A 21,530-nucleotide genomic window follows, 5' to 3' on the forward strand; every position below is an offset into this window, starting at 1 on the left:
GTACTCCAGCATTGTGTTTTAAGTCAGAAAAAATAGATGAATGAAAATGAATGCAAAACGAAGGCTTTCTTTTACTCTCCAAAGTCTCTCTGCAGGTCAGTTTTCAATGTCATGTGTGCTAATTCCACTTGGTACTAGGGAGATCGAACTATATTTAGATTCATGATGCTTCTCAACAGTTAAGTTCTACAGTCAAGTTGTTTCCGGACATATCAGTCTCGATTGGCACTACACAGAAGAGTGTCTATCCTTATCCCAATGTGGGAGAGTCAGCTGCAGATGAAAATTTATAGAAGTTTATTTTTTCCTTAAATCAGCAAAAACCTTCAAATCAAATATTGATATTGTATGCAACTCACTTAAAAGGGCACTGATGAAGCTAAAATAAATTATTTTTGAAAAAATAGAATTCCTTTACCTGTGTTATTGCTAACATCTTAGATCACTAAAATAAAACAAGAATTTTGAACCGTTAATTTACTTTACACTCTTTATGCACTTCACTTATTTGCATTTCTCTCAGCTTGACCAATGAAAACTGACAGGTCATTTTATAACTTCCAATTATAGTTTACAGATTAGTAGGCCAAAAGAGACCACTGTGATCATCTAGTCTGACCTCCTGTATAACACAGGCTTTAGGACTTCCCTGCATTAATTCCTGTTGAACAAGAGCATATCTTTCAGAAAAAACATAGTTAATTTCACTTTCAGGTCCTCATGTACTAATACAACTCTGCTGTGTCTGAGTTCTGAACAGGGTAGTGTTTTCTTGATAAAAAATATTTCTGTAAAAATTTTATAAATAAGTTTGAGGAAAACATTATTGGGATCAAGTTTGGTAAAAGCTATGTTTTACAAAATCCATATTTTGGGCCAATTTGACCACACAGTGTCCCTTAAATTTCTGTACAAATAAGAATGATCTATTTCCAGTGGACAATATTATAATTATATTAATCCTTTCCACCTATACAATGACACTCACCCAAATATCTCTCTGACATTGCACCCCATATTCATCACAATGATCTTATTATGATAGGATAATGGCATAATTATGATGCATTTTGTACTAGATAAGTCACGTGAGGTGACATTGGAAAAGTTTTGATTTGCTGAATATGAATTATCCTATTTGTATGCATGTATCATTTTTGTACCTGAAGTAATGAATATTGACTACGAATCCGTATTTCAAATGTAGTTACACCTGGGTAACAACCACTAGACAAGATGCTTATAGTCTAGATAGCTGGCTGGGAAGGGCCTATTCAGGGCAATGAGCCATTAGGAAAAACAATAGGCCTTAGGAGAGAAGCTGTGCCTTGTTCTCTTCACAATGAGAGAGAGGCGGACCAGGTATTAAACCCGTACACTGGCCAGATTTGACCAGGGCAGGACAGTACTGCTCTGGGGTCCCAGGCTGGGAAGCTGGTGGTTAGAGAGCCTGCATGTAACTGCAGCTGGGTGTGTCCCTCCCTGTATGAATGCTGGTGAAAGTGCAGGCTGGAGGGCTTTGCAGCTTGTCACAGCAGTACAGTGCGAGAGGGAGCCAGGCTGGTGGGTCAGAGGGTTCAGTGGTACCCCAGTTCCAGGTGGCACCCCAGGGGGAACCCGTCACAATCTCCAGGTGCTTTGCAAAGCAGTAATATCCCAGTGTTATGGGCTGAGAATTCTGAAAAGTCCATCTCAGTTGCATTTAGAGAAGTGGGGAGCAGAGGGATTTGGCAGCAAAAACCAGTTCAGCAAAGTATTTAGGCACATGTGAATTTTAAATTTTGAAGTCAATGGGTCATAAACTCATTTGTAAACTTAAGCTTGTTTTTTATTCTTTTGCTGAACTGTGGCCTAGTGGTTTGATCCAAAACCCAATTAAGTCAATGGAAAGACTCCCTTTGACTTTAATAGGCATTGAATGGACCCTCATTAAAGAGCTCTTATTGGTAGATAAGTACTAGTTAAGAATGTATGGGCAGGCTATTCTATTTAATCTGTTGAATGGGATGTTTTTAATTAGTGTGGAAGCACCCAGAGTAATAAAAAGGCACTTGTTACAAATTAAGAGTAGATGAAATAAAATAAATAAAATTATTTAAAAAATACGTATAGTATTTCGGATTTTTCTACTCTTCTTTTTTCCTTAGCATCTGGCAAATAGATTTACCAAGTTTGCCAGAGTTACATTTCTCAAAGTGAATATGGTCAGGAAAATATTTCCATGTTTTCAAGAGTAACCAGCTTTCTAATGGCCAACGTACAACGCTCTATGGTGAAGTGGTTTAAACTAACTACAGACATTTTACAATCTATGAAACTAGATTGTCACTCATGTTAAAAATCATGTGAGAATTATACTTAGGTGAAGTGGATCCAAACCTTCTTAGGGGAGAAATGCATCTTTGCAGAGCCTAACACACAAAAAAGCATTAGCAGCGCAGAATTTCATTTGGCATTAGCAAAATGAAATGGTAACTAAATATGTATCATTTAGCTGACCAAGTCAAGCACAGTCAGTGGTTAATTTTTAATGTTGAAATTACTATCCGCTTTGTGATACGTCATTTGGTCCTTGCACTACTGAAATATTTAGTAATAACTGTAGTACTATATCCAAAATCATTTTACAGCCAGTCACCCATAATAATCTTAGCTTTCATTTTGCAGTGTGTCAGATACAAATACAAAGCATTTCTAAATGACACAGACCTGCTCACCCACAGGCACAGAATCTCAATGCAGTTCTTACTCGTATTAAGTAATTACAGCTGTGCAATTAACGGAGTTTTATTCCATCTTAACCTTGTCAAAACAATAGTCCTGTTCTAAATTTCAGAGAAAGTTAAGCCCTACTTAATGAGCTGCCTACATCTAATACACCCAATAAATTTCCCGTGAAATTCAGTTCTGACTTACCCTTTTCTGACATGAGGGTAGATTTGTCCCACAGTGTTTGGAATCAGAGTCCTAGCAGGACTAGAATTTGAAGTCTAATAAAAAAAGCCAGGCAGGACTAGCTACACCTCTCTTCCTCGCTGTTTGAAAACCACACTGACACAGCTTTTGAGACTGTTACTTCAAGAACATTGTGTGCACCTGGGTTCTCAGTAGCATTCCTGTCTGTTATGCATTCAGCTAGTTCATACTAAGGAATCACAACTAGTTACACCACATCCACCTTTGGGATATGTTTTCAAGTTACAGAAATGTCAGCAGCTTCAGAAGCAACACTCCACACAGTCTCAACACTCCTAGTCTCAGGAACCTTGGGGTTCCCTGATCACAGGTTGAGAGAGAACAGGAGCCTTACGCTATGAGTGTGTGGTCTCACTACCTTTACTACTGCAAATGGTCTGTTTTTAGAGCCTTTCCATTCACTCTGATGGGTTCTGGGTCAAGCCCTTATTTTCATAAGTACAAAATTCATCTCTACAGGAACCACGAAATCACAACCAATCCTTTCCATAGTAAAGGATTAAAATAGACACTTACAAAAATGCAGGTAAGCAATGATGGGCATAAAACTTTCTGGTTATGTTATTTTGGATTTACACTCCATGAACATAACTAAATTCCACGGCACCCTAAATACCTACATCTTTAGCAGATACTCCCGAAAAGGCTACAGCTATAATTGGTTTAGATTTAAAAATAAATGAGTGGATTTAGTGCTTTGTGACTGGTAGTCTCTATTTATTGATAGAACAGATATAGAGCATGGGCAATAGTCAGAAAGCTTCCCCCTCATTACCCTGCCAATGTGCTTCAATCCTATCCTGGAGGAACCAAATTGCATGGGCCTGTCTACTTTAGCACTTTGTAGCTGTAATTCACCACTGGGAGTATCAATGACAAAAGTGCCATTGTTCCATAAGTTGTAAGCTTTTCAAGGCAGGGATTGTTGTTTTGTTACATGTTTATGCAGTCCCTAGCACAATGGGGCTGGGACCTGTAGGTGCTGCTGCAATAGAAATGAATAACAATGCTGTAAAGAGGACTTTTTTGGTCACTTTCCATTCTATATCCCCACTCTACATTACTCAGGAAGATCTGAACCAGTCGCAGCAGGGTTAGGCAACCCAGAAGTGAGAACACCCATAGCATCTAAGTGGAATTCTGGTTATGATTTTGCCGGTGAGAAAACAGTTGAGTCTCAGTTCCTATTCAGTTACTGATCTTTGCTGAACAAAAAAGCCAATTGTGAGGTTTTGTTGCTTTAGTTTTAAATGATGATACACTCATGAGCTCTCCCATCGGCTTCACTACTCCAGCCCCTGTGAGTGGCAGTAGCTATGTCGGTGGGAGATGCTCTCCCACCAACATAGCGCTGTCCAGACCGGCACTACTGGGAGTGTAACTTGTGATTTATTCACCCCCCTGAAAGACACAATTTATACCAACATAAGCTGTAGTGAAGACATAGCCTTAGTGCAGAATGGCAGGCACTCTCTTGCGTACATGAAGCTTACTGTACCTGTGCTTCATAAACTGTACCGGCTATTGCTTTACTTTGGTATTCAAATCCAGCCCTTTATGGTTTGGTTCCTGGCTATCTTGAGAGACCACTCTTCCTCAAATCATAGAATCATAGAATATCAGGGTTGGAAGGGACCTCAGGAGGTCATCTAGTCCAACCCCCTGCTCAAAGCAGGACCCATCCCCAATTAAATCATCCCAGGCAGGGCTTTGTCAAGCCTGACCTTAAAAACTTCTAAGGAAGGAGACTCTACCACCTCCCTAGGTAACGCATTCCAGTGTTTCACCACCCTCCTAGTGAAAAAGTTTTTCCTAATATCCAACCTAAACCTCCCCCACTGCAACTTGAGACCTTTACTCCTTGTCCTGTCCTCTTCTACCACTGAGAACAGTCTAGAACCATCCTCTCTGGAACCACCTCTCAGGTAGTTGAAAGCAGCTATCAAATCCCCCCTCATTCTTCTCTTCCGCAGACTAAACAATCCCAGTTCCTTCAGCCTCTCCTCATAAGTCTTGTGTTCCAGACCCCTAATCATTTTTGTTGCCCTTCGCTGGACTCTCTCCAATTTATCCACATCCTTCTTGTAGTGTGGGGCCCAAAACTGGACACAGTACTCCAGATGAGGCCTCACCAATGTCGAATAGAGGGGGACGATCACGTCCCTCGATCTGCTCGCTATACCCCTACTTATACATCCCAAAATGCCATTGGCCTTCTTGGCAACAAGGGCACACTGCTGACTCATATCCAGCTTCTCGTCCACTGTCACCCCTAGGTCCTTTTCCGCAGAACTGCTGCCTAGCCATTCGGTCCCTAGTCTGTAGCGGTGCATTGGGTTCTTCCGTCCTAAGTGCAGGACCCTGCACTTATCCTTGTTGAATCTCATCAGATTTCTTTTGGCCCAATCCTCCAATTTGTTTAGGTCCCTCTGTATCCTATCCCTGCCCTCCAGCGTATCTACCACTCCTCCTAGTTTAGTTTCATCCGCAAATTTGCTGAGAGTGCAATCCACACCATCCTCCAGATCATTTATGAAGATATTGAACAAAACCGGCCCCAGGACCGACCCCTGGGGCACTCCACTTGACACCAGCTGCCAACTAGACATGTAGCCATTGATCACTACCCGTTGAGCCCGACAATCTAGCCAACTTTCTACCCACCTTATAGTGCATTCATCCAGCCCATACTACTTTAACTTGCTGACAAGAATACTGTGGGAGACCGTGTCAAAAGCTTTGCTAAAGTCAAGAAACAATACATCCACTGCTTTCCCTTCATCCACAGAACCAGTAGTCTCATCATAGAAGGCGATTAGATTAGTCAGGCATGATCTTCCCTTGGTGAATCCATGCTGACTGTTCCTGATCACTTTCCTCTCGTGTAAGTGCTTCAGGATTGATTCTTTGGACCTGCTCCATGATTTTTCCGGGGACTGAGGTGAGGCTGACTGGCCTGTAGTTCCCAGGATCCTCCTCCTTCCCTTTTTTAAAGATTGGCACTACATTAGCCTTTTTCCAGTCATCTGGGACTTCCCCCGTTCGCCATGAGTTTTCAAAGATAATGGCCAATGACTCTGCAATCACAGCCGCCAATTCCTTTAGCACTCTCGGATGCAACTCATCCGGCCCCATGGACTTGTGCAAGTCCAGCTTTTCTAAATAGTCCCTAATCACCTCTTTCTCCACAGAGGGCTGGCCATCTACTCCCCATGCTGTGATGCCCAGCGCAGCAGTCTGGGAGCTGACCTTGTTAGTGAAGACTGAGGAAAAAAAAGCATTGAGTACATTAGCTTTTCCCACATCCTCTATCACTAGGTTGCCTCCCTCATTCAGTAATTGGCCCACACTTTCCTTGGCTTTCTTCTTATTGCCAACATACCTGAAGAAACCCTTCTTGTTACTCTTGACATCTCTTGCTAGCTGCAGCTCCAGGTGCGAATTGGCCCTCCTGATTTCATTCCTACATGCTCGAGCAATATTTTTATACTCTTCCCTGGTCATATGTCCAACCTTCCACTTCTTGTAAGCTTCTTTTTTATGTTTAAGATCCGCTAGGATTTCACCGTTAAGCCAAGCTGGTCGCCTGCCATATTTACTATTCTTTCGACACATCGGGATGGTTTGTCCCTGTAACCTCAACAGGGATTCCTTGAAATACAGCTAGCTCTCCTGGACTCCTTTCCCCTTCATGTTAGTCGCCCAGGGGATCCTACCCATCCGTTCCCTGAGGGAGTTGAAGTCTGCTTTCCTGAAGTCCAGGGTCCGTATCCTGCTGCTTACCTTTCTTCCCTGTGTCAGGATCCTGAACTCAACCAACTCATGCTCACTGCCTCCCAAATTCCCATCCACTTTTGCTTCCCCCACTAATTCTTCCCGGTTTGTGAGCAGCAGGTCAAGAAAAGCTCCTCCCCTAGCTGGCTCCTCTAGCACTTGCACCAGGAAATTGTCCCCTACATTTTCCAAAAACTTCCTGGATTGTCTATGCACCGCTGTAGTGCTCTCCCAGCAGATATCAGGAAAATTAAAGTCACCCATGAGAACGAGGGTGTGCGATCTAGTAGCTTCTGCGAGTTGCCGGAAGAAAGCCTCATCCACCTCATCCCCCTGGTCCGGTGGTCTATAGCAGACTCCCACCACCACATCACTCTTGTTGCTCACACTTCTAAACTTAATCCAGAGACACTCAGGTTTTTCTGCAGTTTCGTACCGGAGCTCTGAGCAGTCATACTGCTCCCTTACATATGGTGCTACTCCCCCACCTTTTCTGCCCTCCCTGTCCTTCCTGAACAGTTTATAACCATCCATGACAGTACTCCAGTCATGTGAGTTATCCCACCAAGTCTCTGTTATTCCAATCACGTCATAATTCCTTGACATCACCAGGACCTCCAGTTCTCCCTGTTTGTTTCCAAGGCTTTGTGCATTTATACATAAGCACTTGAGATAAGCTGCTGATAGCCCCTCATTCTCAGTATGAGGCAGGAGCCCTCCCCTCAAAGACGTTCCTGCCTGTCATGACAGGTTTCATGACAGGTTTCAGAGTAGCAGCCGTGTTAGTCTGTATCTGTAAAAAGAAAAGGAGTACTTGTGGCACCCTAGAGACTAACAAATTTATTAGAGCATAAGCTTTCGTGAGCTACGGCTCACTTCATCGGATGCATACAGTGGAAAATATAGTGGGGAGATTTTATATACACAGAGAACATGAAACAGTGGGTGTTTCTAATAATGCTCTAATAAATTTGTTAGTCTCTAAGGTGCCACAAGTACTTCTTTTCTTTTCACATATCATGAGAGATGGAAAGATCACTTCGGCCCCTTTCACTACCAATCTTTTGATTTCAATGCTCAGGGCTGGAAGTGTTCTCAGAGTATGACTCTTAATTCTGGAATTCATGTCCAAGTTCACTGAGCAGACCATGAGTTTGACGACTTCCAATGGATGATGTACACTCATTTATTTGCTCATGCTTTTTCTTGATGCTTCACCAGAGCTGCCACCATAGAGTGAGAGAATGCAAAAGTAATTTCCAAAACAATCTGTCATTTTGAATAGGCTTCTGTGAGTCATGTATATGCCTAGACACAGGGTTAGGTGTGTTCTTAGACGTAAGTAAAAACAAAACATGGTGTGGAATTTGCGGATTAATATAACAAAGTGAAAACCATTAAAAAAGGAGAAATACTGTTCTGCAAGCAGAAATATTGTTCTACAAGAGACCCAAAGATAGATAGTACAAGTTACCACTAATCTGTTGGTTTTGAACATGGATAGCCCAGGTACTTCACCCAGATCAACACAGTTCATGGTGTACTAGAAAGGGCTGCAAGATTTGCAACTACAGATAATGATGTTTTGGGAAGGGAACTGTGGTTTCTGTTTTGGATGATTTCCCATATGGAGGAAACTACTATATGAGAAAACGTGCATTTGTTACAAGATTAGTATAAAACAGAGGAGTCTAAATTCAAAGGGGATAATACTCACAGTATTATCTGCCTCACAGTGATGTGAAGTTTAATTCATATTTGTACAAGAGAGGAGCCAAATGCAAAATCCCAGATCCAAACTCCCCTGAGCTCTGTGGTTCAAGGCCAATGCATTTAGATGGTGCTATAAAAATGTAAAACCACTATATGGAGTACTAAATATTTATATTTTAATAAGTACTTTCCTTTACCGACCATCGGGCCAGATCCTGAGAGCCTGAGTTCTTACCTAGGAAACTCAGCGGAAGTATACTTGAGGGAGGACTGAATAAGAACTGACCTAAGGATTTGGCCGACAGACTCCAAAACTGAGAAATTAAATTTAACATTTTAAAAAACCACTAAATCTGCGCCAACTTCCCATTCCTTCCTTTCATAACGTCCCAGATAAAGATTTTCCAACCACAACACTGCACCTCTAGGGTACGCAATTCAAAGACAGGCCAGGCTAACAAAGAGAAGCAAATGGCAGAAAGTATTCCAGAAGCCTTAGCACATATTAACAGCAGGACATCTATGGTAGGTGATGCACATTGGATCAGCATCTATGGCCACAATTAGGAAAGAGCAAAATGGTTTGGTGGAGCCAATCAAAACCGTCACCATCCACCCATACAACCAAACCTTTCTGAAGCTTTGAAAACTCTCACCCCACTCCCCTAACCACCACATATCTGCAGCAGCAGGTCTTCTTGGGGAGGTGCATTTTGGCAGTTTACACCCATTTCTCCTCCCCCACCTACACTGGGTCTCTTCTTCAAGAGGTTGCCTGATGGCCTGCTCACCACTCCAGTGAGCCTCAGTTGCCTTAACTAGATGACCAGGTGGCTCATTTCCCTACCTGCCTCCTAACCCAGCCTTGCATGCTCTGGTGCAGCAGGAGCAAACAGTGAATCTCTCTGCTATGCTCGCTGCTCTCCTCTCTTAGTAAACACAAGGGGTGCTTTGGAGAGTCAGGATACCTCTGAGTGAGGCACCACAATGCAGAAGGCTAGGAACATATGAGATCCCTTTAACCCTTTCCATATTAGCTGCCTCAGAAGCACATGCCACTGCATACAGTCACATTCTGAACGAGGGACTAGAGGTGAAAGGTTCTGTATCCAGTTACAAATCCCAATTCAATTGTTTTTCTCCAGGCGAGGGCAACAGAAAGGGCATGGATAGAGGGGCAGCACTTTTAAACTTTCCTTTCCACCTCCTTCTCTCCATCCTCCTCCTCCCACCATAAAATGAGATCTCTACCACCTTCCTAGATCTTCAACCCCCAGGTATGCTAGCCTAGTACAGACAGCTGAAGTACACTAAGCGTTCTAAGGGCTAAAACTTGAGTAGACTGCGGCAGCTTGAATTCCATTACTAAAAGAATTGAACCACGAGACACAGGAGTCAATATTATTCCCCAACCAGATGGAAAAGTTGTTCGTGACGACTCACCAGGTTTTCCTCCAGCCACTCCCGTATACATCTTGCTGTATCCCCCGGTACCTGATTCCGTAATGCTTCTCTCTCTTGAGGATCCTCTAGCATTTCTAGTGCCATCTTCAGTTCTTCTAGCAGATGCAAGATTTGGAATGTACCCAAATATACTGATGGAGCACATGACACAATGTCATATATGCCGTTTGCATACTCTGTGGCTGCCTTAGTACCTAATACAAGTAGTAAAGAGAGGGAGAAAAGAGATTTTTATAAAAATTTTTAAAGGTCTTCAATAAATATATGGATATAATTCAATGATACAATAATAGCTACACCCCAGATGCTACTCTATGGGTATTATTAACAATTAATGAAAAGGGAAATATGACATCTTTCTGATAGCACTTACACATTTTTGAGTTAGTTGTTATTTAAACAGACAAATAAATGTCCTCTTTCAGAATGAGACAGAGGTGTAATATTCAGATCACTACATTTAAAAAGAGGATACTCGGTCCAGGATAGATTTGCTAACGCCCCTTAAACACAAACCAAACCACCTCCAAACCACCTGCAAGTAACCTTTGCAACCATAAGATGTCACAATGTAGTTGAAAGACCACACAATAGCCCCATTTCTCCTGTATTACAAAAAGGACTTTTGTTCTATTTTAGCAAGAAATCCAGGTGAGAACAGGTTTCATTACAATCATGACAAAAAAACCTAAGCTTTGGCAGAAAAAAAAAAATCATAGTTAGCTATATAGATTGCTAGCAAAACCCTTCTCATCCTCTTAAAACGGAATCCAGCAATACTGAGAGAGAAATTCTTTCCTCAAGGCACAGTACATGTGCAACTCCACTAAAGTCTTAGCAGAGGGCAGAAGTTAGTTCTTAGATGCAGTCTTAAGTTCCAAAGTATCAGCTTGGTATTGATTAAAATTACCAAAAGATGGACAGGAAATTGGAACTGGAAAGAACCCATTGCTGATGTAATGCTTTCCTATCACTTAAAAAAACCCCAACAAGGTGGGGGTAGAAGACACTTCCCCATGACATGATGGAAATTTAGCTCATTCAGCAAGGCCCCCTCCCTTCATATGGTAATCAGGCATTGATTGGGCTGAAAGAGTGCCAACTAAATGCAAGCCTCAGAAATTTGGATTGTGGCTTCAATGTGGAGGAGTTTGTTTTCCTTACACAGGAAAACTGGATAGCATCCTTGGCTTAGTAAAACACTTGACAGCACAGAAGACAGTCAGTAGTAGTTTAAGCTCTCTCTCCCCCTCCCCCGCAACAATGTGGGAAGGGAATGTCAGAAACAAAAGTGGCAGCAAATAAGGGCCAACACAGGGCGGGGAAAAACATCTGTTTGTAACCGTTAAACTCCAGTTAGAACATAGGAATTGCCATACTGGCTCTTCTTCCATCTAGTCCAGTATCCAGCATGCAAAACTGAAAGACACTCCGTGGTGAGCCATATGTGAGATAGATAATCTGTTCCCCCATGAAACCTTCTCTTAACCCCCAACAGTTAAGAGACGGGCATAAACCCACAAAGTTTTTTTTCTTCCTTCAAAAACATCTGCATTAGTATTTTGTTGTAATTCTGAATATTATATATATAAATGTTCAAGCCCTTGCTGATTCCTGATAAATTCTTGGCCTCATCAACTTCATGCATCAATGAGTTCCACCTTTTAATTATGGCTTGTGTGAAAAAAAGGAAACTCTCATGAGAAGGGTCCCTGAAGAGGAACAGGGAATGGGGATGGGGTAGAAATAAACGGTAGGGTAAAACCCTCTGCCACAGTATCGAGGACCCAGCGGTCTGAAGTTATAGTGGTCCATGCGGGGAGGAAAACAGAAAAGTGGTTGGAGAACAGCAGGACAGACGGATACAGAATACCCTGTGCTCAGGTATGATCAGTAAAAAAAAAAAAAAAAAAATCCAAGCCTTTAATTTTGCTAAATAAAGTGTCTTCAATGCAATCAAATTTCTTCATCAATGACTCAGGGCCTATTCATCATTCACCACCAGGGGGCTATCAGGCTGGATCTTGCAAGGTACTGAGCATTCTAGCTTCCATGCAACAAAGCCCCACTGACTTGAAGTCTATGGGACTACTTACATTTTTAAAATTAAGCACAATGCTTAAGTGCTTTGCTGGATTGGGGCCATAGTGCTCAGCACCCTGGAGGATCAAGCCCCTATATGGGTAACTTTCATTTTCTGGAATGGAAGCTAGACACACAGATCCCAGTGCATCACTGAGAGAACATAATCCTTCCTCTCCCCTTTCCAAACACATGCACACATTGTCCTCTTTTGTGCTGCTATTTTTAATCCAATTTGCTGTGGGTTGCCATTGCAGCCCTTTTTCCTCTTTGATTGAAGTGGGGGAGGGGTAAAATTCCCCTGGAGGCAATGCCAAGGCACAGTTCACCAGGGAGAGAAGTGATGTAGAAATGTAGATGCTCATTCAACATTTTAATTCATACAGCTTCCTATTTTTCTGGCTGAACATTGGCAGGACTCAAACAGATCACTGACTTACTTCCTCTTGTTCAGTTCCTAAATATCTTTGTATTAAATAGAACATGCATTGTTCATCTGAAAAGGAGAACAGAAGAAAGAAACTGAAAAAACAGAACTAAAAACCCACAGGAACTAGTTTAATTAAATATGGTATATGTTAAATTTAACCATGTCCACACTAAAACTGCGAAGAGCACAAGCAAGTTACAATTCCAGACAGAAAAGGAGGACTTGTGGCACCTTAGAGACTAACACATTTATCTGAGCATAAGCTTTTCGTGTAGCTCACGAAAGCTTATGCTCAAACAAATTTGTTAGTCTTTAAGGTGCCACAAGTCCTCCTTTTCTTTTTGCGAATACAGACTAACACGGCTGCTACTCTAATACCAGACAGGTATGTGAATGCAAGAATGAGTATCGCCTTGCAGCCTGAAACCTGATGAGGTGCTAGGATCAAAAGAAAGACTGCACGTGTTTTCCTACCATCCCCTTCTTGCTTAAAAACTCAAGAGGGGAAAGATATGGTTAAAGCAAAGGCATCTAACTGCAACTGGGGAAAAATGGGCTCAATTCCCAGCTCTGCCACATACACTCACTGGGGGATCTTAGGCAAATCATTTAATCTCTCTGTGCCCCAGTTTCCCATCTGTAAAGAAGGGAGAAGTAATATTTCCTTTCTCCCACCTTATATCTATCTTTAGATCGTAAGCTCTGTGGGGTAGGAATCTTCTGATACTATGCATCTATATAGTGTCTAGCATAATGGGTTCCTGATCTTGGCTGGGCGCTCTGGGCACTAACGTAATACAAATATATTTTCCATGTGGCTGTTTGTAAAGTGCTTTTGGGACCAATTCAAGTAATCTTTTTAGGGTTAACCAACTCCTTTTTTGGCCTGCATATCCCGATAGTGGATGACTGAGGTTACAAAGCTTCTGCACACGGTATTCAAAAGTGTGGGGACAACTGTACAGCATTTTCAGTTACACATTTCCTATTCTGTGAACTTAAAGCGTTTTGCAGTTCAAAGTTCTTTGGAGCCATTCAGCTAATTCCAGGGAAAGGTTGCTTTGGGGCAAATACATAACCCAGTTTGGAAAGGTTTCAGAGTAACAGCCGTGTTAGTCTGTATTTGCAAAAAAAAAAGGAGTACTTGTGGCACCTTAGAGACTAACCAATTTATTTGAGCATAAGCTTTCGTGAGCTACAGCTCACTTCATCGGATGCATACTGTGGAAAGTACATAAGACGTTTTTATACACACAAACCATGAAAAAATGGGTGATTATCACTACAAAAGGTTTTCTCTCCCCCCACCCCACTCTCATGCTGGTAATAGCTTATGTAAAGTGATCACTCTCCTTACAATGTGTATGATAATCAAGGTGGGCCATTTCCAGCACAAATCCAGGTTCTCCTCACCCCACCCCCCAAACACACACACAAACCCCCTCTCCTGTTGGTAATAGCTTATCTAAAGTGATGAAAAAAGAAAAGGAGTAATTGTGGCACCTTAGAGACTAACCAATTTATTTGAGCATAAGCTTTTGTCAGCTACAGCTCACTTCATCGGATGCATACTGTGGAAAGCATGCATCCGATGAAGTGAGCTGTAGCTCATTAAAGCTTATGCTCAAATAAATTGGTTAGTCTCTAAGGTGCCACAAGTACTCCTTTTTTTTTTTTGCGAATACTAACACGGCTGTTACTCTGAAACCTAAAGTGATGACTCTCCTTACAATGTGTATGATAATCAAGGTGGGCCATTTCCAGCACAAATCCAGAGATTAACAAGAACGTCTTGGGGCGGGGTAGGAAAAAACAAGGGGAAATAGGTTACCTTGCATAATGACTTAGCCACTCCCAGTCTCTATTCAAGCCTAAGTTAATTGTATCCAATTTGCAAATGAATTCCAATTCAGCAGTCTCTCGCTGGAGTCTGGATTTGAAGTTTTTCTGTTGTAATATCGCAACTTTCATGTCTGTAATCGCGTGACCAGAGAGATTGAAGTATTCTCCGACTGGTTTATGAATGTTATAATTCTTGACATCTGATTTGTGTCCATTTATTCTTTTATGTAGAAACTGTCCAGATTGACCAATGTACATGGCAGAGGGGCATTGCTGGCACATGATAGCATATATCACATTGGTAGATGTGCAGGTGAACGAGCCTCTGATAGTGTGGCTGATGTTATTAGGCCCTGTGATGGTGTCCCCTGAATAGATATGTGGGCACAGTTGGCAACGGGCTTTGTTGCAAGGATAGGTTCCTGGGTTAGTGGTTCAGTTGTGTGGTATGTGGTTGCTGGTGAGTATTTGCTTCAGGTTGGGGGGCTGTCTGTAGGCAAGGACTGGCCTGTCTCCCAAGATTTGTGAGAGTGTTGGGTCATCCTTCAGGATAGGTTGTAGATCCTTGATAATGCGTTGGAGGGGTTTTAGTTGGGGGCTGAAGGTGACGGCTAGTGGCGTTCTGTTATTTTCTTTGTTAGGCCTGTCCTGTAATAGGTGACTTCTGGGAACGTCTTCTGTACTTTCCACAGTATGCATCTGATGAAGTGAGCTGTAGCTCACGAAAGCTTATGCTGAAATAAATTGGTTAGTCTCTAAGGTGCCACAAGTACTCCTTTTCTTTTTCCAGTTTGGAGAGCAATGCATTTGCAGCCTTGTGATATAAGTTACCAAAGAGAGCTATAAAATTACAGTGGACGGGAATTGGGGTAGCGGAGGGCATGGTAAATTGTTTCACAAGCCAAGAAATGCTAACGTCAGCTTTGAACATATCCTATATAGTGTTATGTTTTGTGTAGCCCCCAAAATTTGAAAATATTTTGTTTGCAGCTACACAGGGACTTCAAACACTAAGGGCAAACTGCAGCAATTGGTTATAATGCTATAACCCTAGGAGCTACATAACTGCATAGCTACATTCCCTCATATGTGCTGGGAAACTGAGTTCAGGCTTGCAGTTTCCTTTCAATTCTATTGGGAAGACAGGATCTACTTCCCCATAGAAAGGGCAGAAAATTCATCTAAAATCCATGGCTATTGGGCAGTCCATTGAAGGCAAGGGCCACCAGCATGAGAACCCTGTGTTCAGCCCTGCTCTTTGCCCCCAATCCCTTTACCTCAGGTTGTATTGCATTCAGAGGGATTCCAACAGTAGCTTTTATTATTTTTTGTATTATTGGAGGTCCTACAGGCGCCAAGCCAAGATTCAGGTCCTACTGTGCTAGGCACTGTACGTGCACACAGAGTGACAGATACCCCTACCCACCAAAAAACTTACAGTCCCAAGTAAATGTGGCAAGGGGAGAAAGTGGGATAGGCCAGCGGCCTCAAAGCTAGTGCGAAGAAATGCCTGCACCACAGGTGGATTATCATTGATCCCAGCAGAGGGTTCAGGAGCAGAACCACAGACCATTTTACATGGCGGAGGAAAGCAAAATCCACCCTTCTCCCCACCCAAGTAACTTAGGGAAATTCTGTGAGGAGAGCCTCAGACAGATTTCCTCTACCAGACCATCTCCCACAGGTTTTTCTAGCCTAATGAGATTTGTGATAAAACAATTTGGTGGGGGCAGGAGAGAGAAGACAACGTTTCAGCGCAAAATCGGATGATACTAAACTGGGAGGAGTGGTAGATACACTGGAGGGCAGGGATAGGATACAGAGGGACATAGACAAATTGGAGGATTGGGCCAAAAGAAATCTGATGAGGTTCAATAAGGATAAGTGCAGGGTCCTGCACTTAGGACGGAAGAACCCAATGCACAGCTACAGACTAGGGACCGAATGGCTAGGCAGCAGTTCTGCGGAAAAGGACCTAGGGGTGACAGTGGACGAGAAGCTGGATATGAGTCAGCAGTGTGCCCTTGTTGCCAAGAAGGCCAGTGGCATTTTGGGATGTATAAGTAGGAGCATAGCGAGCAGATCGAGGGACGTGATCGTCCCCCTCTATTCGACATTGGTGAGGCCTCATCTGGAGTACTGTGTCCAGTTTTGGGCCCCACACTTCAAGAAGGATGTGGATAAATTGGAAAGAGTCCAGCGAAGGGCAACAAAAATGATTAGGGGTCTGGAACACATGACTTATGAGGAGAGGCTGAGGGAACTGGGATTGTTTAGTCTGTTGAAGAGAAGAATGAGGGGGGATTTGATAGCTGCTTTCAACTACCTGAGAGGTGGTTCCAGAGAGGATGGTTCTAGACTATTCTCAGTGGTGGAAGAGGACAGGACAAGGAGTAATGGTCTCAAGTTGCAGTGGGGGAGGTTTAGGTTGGATATTAGGAAAAACTTTTTCACTAGGAGGGTGGTGAAACACTGGAATGCGTTGCCTAGGGAGGTGGTGGAATCTCCTTCCTTAGAAGTTTTTAAGGTCAGGCTTGACAAAGCCCTGGCTGGGATGATTTAATTGGGGATGGGTCCTGCTTTTGAGCAGGGGGTTGGACTAGATGACCTCCTGAGGTCCCTTCCAACCCTGATATTCTATGATTCTATGAAAATCCAAAATGAACTTGTCTACCCCAGAAAGCTTTGTGGTAACTTTAAGTAGGCTGTAGAGAACAAGAACGCTGTATCAAAAAAGCTGAATCTCTGAAAGTATACAAATAATACATGCTTTGGTTTGTGGAGGAAGGGAAGATATTTAGCCTCAAATAGTCACAAGGCTGCTTGCATTTCTGTGTGATTTTCCTTTTGCTAATCTTGCTTCTGTTCATAATGGAACAAAACAGCATTAAAGACAATATAAATTCAGACATATTTACAGAAACTCTGTGGATGATAAAACTTGTTAAAAACTGACAGTCTTCAAAAGCTATTTACTAGCTTAATTGACAACTGAATGACTCACATGAACAGACTTCTGAACTACAAAAGACTTTTGTGCTTCAGATTCTCCATACTATGGAATGACAGCTAGCATGTTTTCAGTGCCTCTTTTTACCTACATTACTGTATCTTCTGCTCTTTGCACTTCTATTTCTTTTGAAACATATGGCTTCCACAATGTGGAGCCTGGAATTATATATGGCTTGTAGTTTTCTTGGGCATTCCATAGCTAAGTTTGAAGTTAGTTTCTATATGGTGGAATATGAAGCTCCCTCACCCAACTTCTGTACTCTACAGAGAGAAACCAAACCCCTTGAAACTTCACATGTCACACTGCAGCTCACAGTAGCATTTTCCTGGGAAATCTGGGAAACTAGTGATGTAAATATCGGTTTAAAATGTTAACGAGTTAACAGATTAAAATTATAGCGTTTAACCGGTTAACTGTTAACCGAGATCCCTCCAGCCGGGTGGCATGGCGTGACTGGGGTCGCTCCATTCGTCCAGCACGGCATGACGAGGGCTGGGGCCGCTTTGGCATGGCTGGGGCTGAGGTCCTGCCGGGTTGTCCGTGGCCCCTCCGGCCAGCTCAGCGCACCCAGGGCAGGGCCATCTTGGGGTGAGGTCTCGCCAGGTCAGCCGGGGGTGGGGTCCCACCCCAGCCGGCTCAGTGCTGGGGCCGCTCTGACCCTGCACGGCTAGGGGTGGGGTCCCGCTGGGCGGGTACAGATGGAGCTGGGGCTGCCCGGCCCGGCCCGGCACAACCAGGGCTGGGACCACTCTGGCCAGTGCAGGGCCACCAGGGTTAATGGGTTACGGTCGGTTAATAGTAAACCTAATGCTTACTGGTTATTCGTTTAACCTTTTACATCCCTATGAAAAGCAAGTGTTTTAAAGTTAGTGATCCAGATCCTTCAACATGTGTAGGCAGCTTTGTGTCACTCTAACAGTGGTGTAAGCGCTCCAACATTCTTCCTGCAAGAACTACCTCTAAAAGGCAACTTGTAAAAATGTTGGTTGAGTTAGTCAGAATCCTCTGTCAAGGAGCCAATTCCTGGAAAGGTCATTTCTGGCCCCAGTCCTGGATGCATCTTCTAGTTTGGAGACACACAAGGCTAAGGTATGCCCATTTTCTCACCTCAGGACCCTAATATAGCCCTTCAGGTTCAGATGAACTGAAAATTTGTCTAATCAGCTCAATCCTTCTCTACTGAATACCTTAAATAATAAAAGACATGGTGTATATATAAAGTGGTACATATACTTAATTTAAATGTTGTAGTCTTACAAGAGCTACAGGAACAAAATGGTGTGATATGTTTTACTGTGTATTAATTTAGACATGCAGTGCATGGTTATGTTTTCATTATATAACACTTGTAAGCTTGGAGTATCTGGAGTTATAGCTGTAGAATTTAAAGGGCATTTACTTGCCATCCAAGGTTCTTGATTTAGAACTTGTTTTTGACTGTAACATGGTTTTGAGACCTTTGCCTTTATTGTTTTGTAAAAATGGAGAGACCTGACGGCGGTGTTCTAATTTCGTGCTGATCTGTGGAATCTGCCTCATGCATGTCTCAACCATTTCCTTTACTGACAATTAAATATCAGACATTCCCAGCTGTAATCCTTGCGGTCTCTGCAATTACTCTCCACCAATGAGTAAGACATTTTCTTAGCTGAAACATGGCTCTTAGTTTTTGCAGATGTAAGGGGACTCTTGTCCCCTTACTAAAACTCAGTGGGGGTGTTTTGGTTGGCTAGCTCCGAGTACCAAAAGAAAGGGGAAGGGTCGATGCGAAATCAGACCCTGAGACTGACAGTCCCCAGGAACAATGGGGAGAGGCCAATGCTCCAGGGCAGCCTGATTGAAAGGGTGGACAGGCTAATGAGGGAGTCAGGAGGCCGGGGGGGGTCCCATCCTCCATGTGAGCTGAAATTGCCTGGGTCAGACAGAGTGGGGCCGAGCTCAGGAGAAAGCAGGTGCCCGAGCTGAGCTGAGCCATGCCAGCCAGAGGGGCCAGAAAGGCAGCCCAGGAAGCAGGTCAGTGCTGGTACCAGAGTCACAGAAGCAGCCTGCAGACCAGATCTGTGCTGGGAGCAGAGCTGTATCAACCAGATCCAGAGGAGCCAGAGAAGCAGTCCAGGGAGCTGGAGACAGAGCAGCAGCCATGTTGAGGCAGAGTGGAGCTGGAGCAGTTCGGAGCAGGGTGCAGTGAGCAGCTGTGGAGAGCGAGGAGGACCCTGGGCAGTGGGCCCAGCGCAGGGAGACGCCCCCAGCTAAGACGCCTTGCAGGCCCGACTTGGAGGGGGATCATAATCCCGATGGGGCAACGCTGGGAAGAAGGGTCCTGCCAACTAAAGCTTCAGGGCATGTGGCCACCACCAGAACAAGTGTCCGACCTGCAGCATCCCTGCAGCACAGGCAGGGCCTGATCAGGAGGCCTGGGACTTGTGAGGAACAGACTGGACTGCCCTTACATTCCAGAGATGCTGGTTGTGATATCCCCATGCCACAGAGCAGTGTTTTCCTTCAGCCTTCCCCATTTTTCCTTTTTTTAAAAAAAATGGATTGCTGTTTAATAAATTGTATTTGCTTTGAACTGCATGTAATGATCAGTAGGTCAGGGAAGCATCCAGTGCAGAGAGAGCACCCCAAAGTGGGGACACCCTAGCCCCTGCCCTAAGTGACTATGACAAGGTTGGGGGTCGAACCCCCCAGGAATCCTAGGCCCAGCCTTGTTGGAGTTATGAGGACTCTGCCACACAGGAGAGTGGAAGGGGAGCCCTTGAGATCAGGCAGGCCTCTGGGTAAAGGAAGTGGGAGCAAGGACTCAGATCCTTTCACTAGCCCCCTTCACCAGGGTGGTGGATAAGCCAGGAAAGTTCCCCACAATAGCAGGACCATTCCCCCGCTTACACAGATACTAACTATGCCAGATCTACTATTACTATAGTGTCAGTATCTGGTACAGTAGAGTTCCCAGTATATCCCTGTATCTTTCAGGGATATACAATAAGCTGCAAGAAATAAGTTTTTTCTGAAATGTGGCGTAAGGCTGATTCCTAGGAGCTTTTTTAAAATACTACAAAACAAAACCTGAACTTTTAAGGACAATGCTCTGGTACATTTATCTGCAATGAGCGGTACGTTACTTCATAAGCTAATCAAGGAATCCCACTGATTTCTAAAGGAACTACTTGTGGAGAAAAGCACTAGTCAATATAAGGGTATCAGAACTGGGCCCTCAGTTTACAAACAGTTGAGGTTACCCCAAAGTGATTAATGAATTTAGATAATTATTTGTGCTTCATTGACTCAAAAAGAGAAACTGATTTTAAAAAGATAAATGTGGCAAGTTACATGTCCATTAAATGAACCAATTCCTTTCTGTATTTAACATACTACACAATTTATGTGAGCATAACATTTCCATCGTAATGCCACATTAAGAAGATATTATGAGTACTTGAAATGTACAGAGAAAAATGACTAATGATCTCAGCTCTAATTGCCATGGTCTGAAAATCCTTGTCCATAAAGTAATATTACATGGACTGGGCATCAGGGGCTGTCATAAATATAAAGGGAAGGGTAAACCCCTTTGAAATCCCTCCTGGCCAGGGGAAAGCTCCTCTCACCTGTAAAGGGTTAAGAAGCTAAAGGTAACCTCGCTGGCACCTGACCAAAATGACCAATGAGGAGACAAGATACTTTCAAAAGCTGGGAGGAGGGGGAGAAACAAAGGGTCTGTGTCTGTCTGTAGTCGTCTTGGCCAGGGACAGAACAGGAATGGAGTCTTAGAACTTTTAGTAAGTAATCTAGCTAGGTATGTGTTAGATTATGATTTCTTTAAATGGCTGAGAAAAGAATTGTGCTGAATAGAATAACTATTTCTGTCTGTGTATCTTTTTTGTAACTTAAGGTTTTGCCTAGAGGGGTTCTCTATGTTTTTGAATCTAATTACCCTGTAAGATATCTACCATCCTGATTTTACAGGGGGGATTTCTTTATTTCTATTTACTTCTATTTTTTATTAAAAGTCTTCTTGTAAAACACTGAATGCTTTTTCATTGTTCTCAGATCCAAGGGTTTGGGTCTGTGGTCACCTATGCAAATTGGTGAGGCTTTTTATCCAACATTTCCCAGGAAAGGGGGGGTGCAAGTGTTGGGAGGATTGTTCATTGTTCTTAAGATCCAAGGGTCTGGGTCTGTAGTCACCTAGGCAAATTGGTGAGGCTTTTTACCAAACCTTGTCCAGGAAGT

The 21,530-nt window shown here is 43.2% G+C and overlaps 1 protein-coding gene across 14 annotated transcripts in view; it reads right to left on the reverse strand.

Annotated features, from left to right (window-relative positions):
- PPFIBP2 (PPFIA binding protein 2) overlaps window positions 1-21,530 on the reverse strand; it is a 217,809-nt gene that overhangs the window by 112,405 nt on the left and 83,874 nt on the right. For all 14 annotated transcript variants that reach the window (XM_073347678.1, XM_073347667.1, XM_073347677.1 and 11 more), the window contains exon 3: window positions 9,907-10,121. In XM_073347678.1, the coding sequence (XP_073203779.1) occupies window positions 9,907-10,121 (215 nt within the window). The remainder of the gene's footprint in view (window positions 1-9,906; window positions 10,122-21,530) is intronic.

The sequence above is a fragment of the Lepidochelys kempii genome, chromosome 6 (assembly GCF_965140265.1).
Source record: "Lepidochelys kempii isolate rLepKem1 chromosome 6, rLepKem1.hap2, whole genome shotgun sequence".
Taxonomy (NCBI): Eukaryota; Metazoa; Chordata; order Testudines; family Cheloniidae; genus Lepidochelys; species Lepidochelys kempii.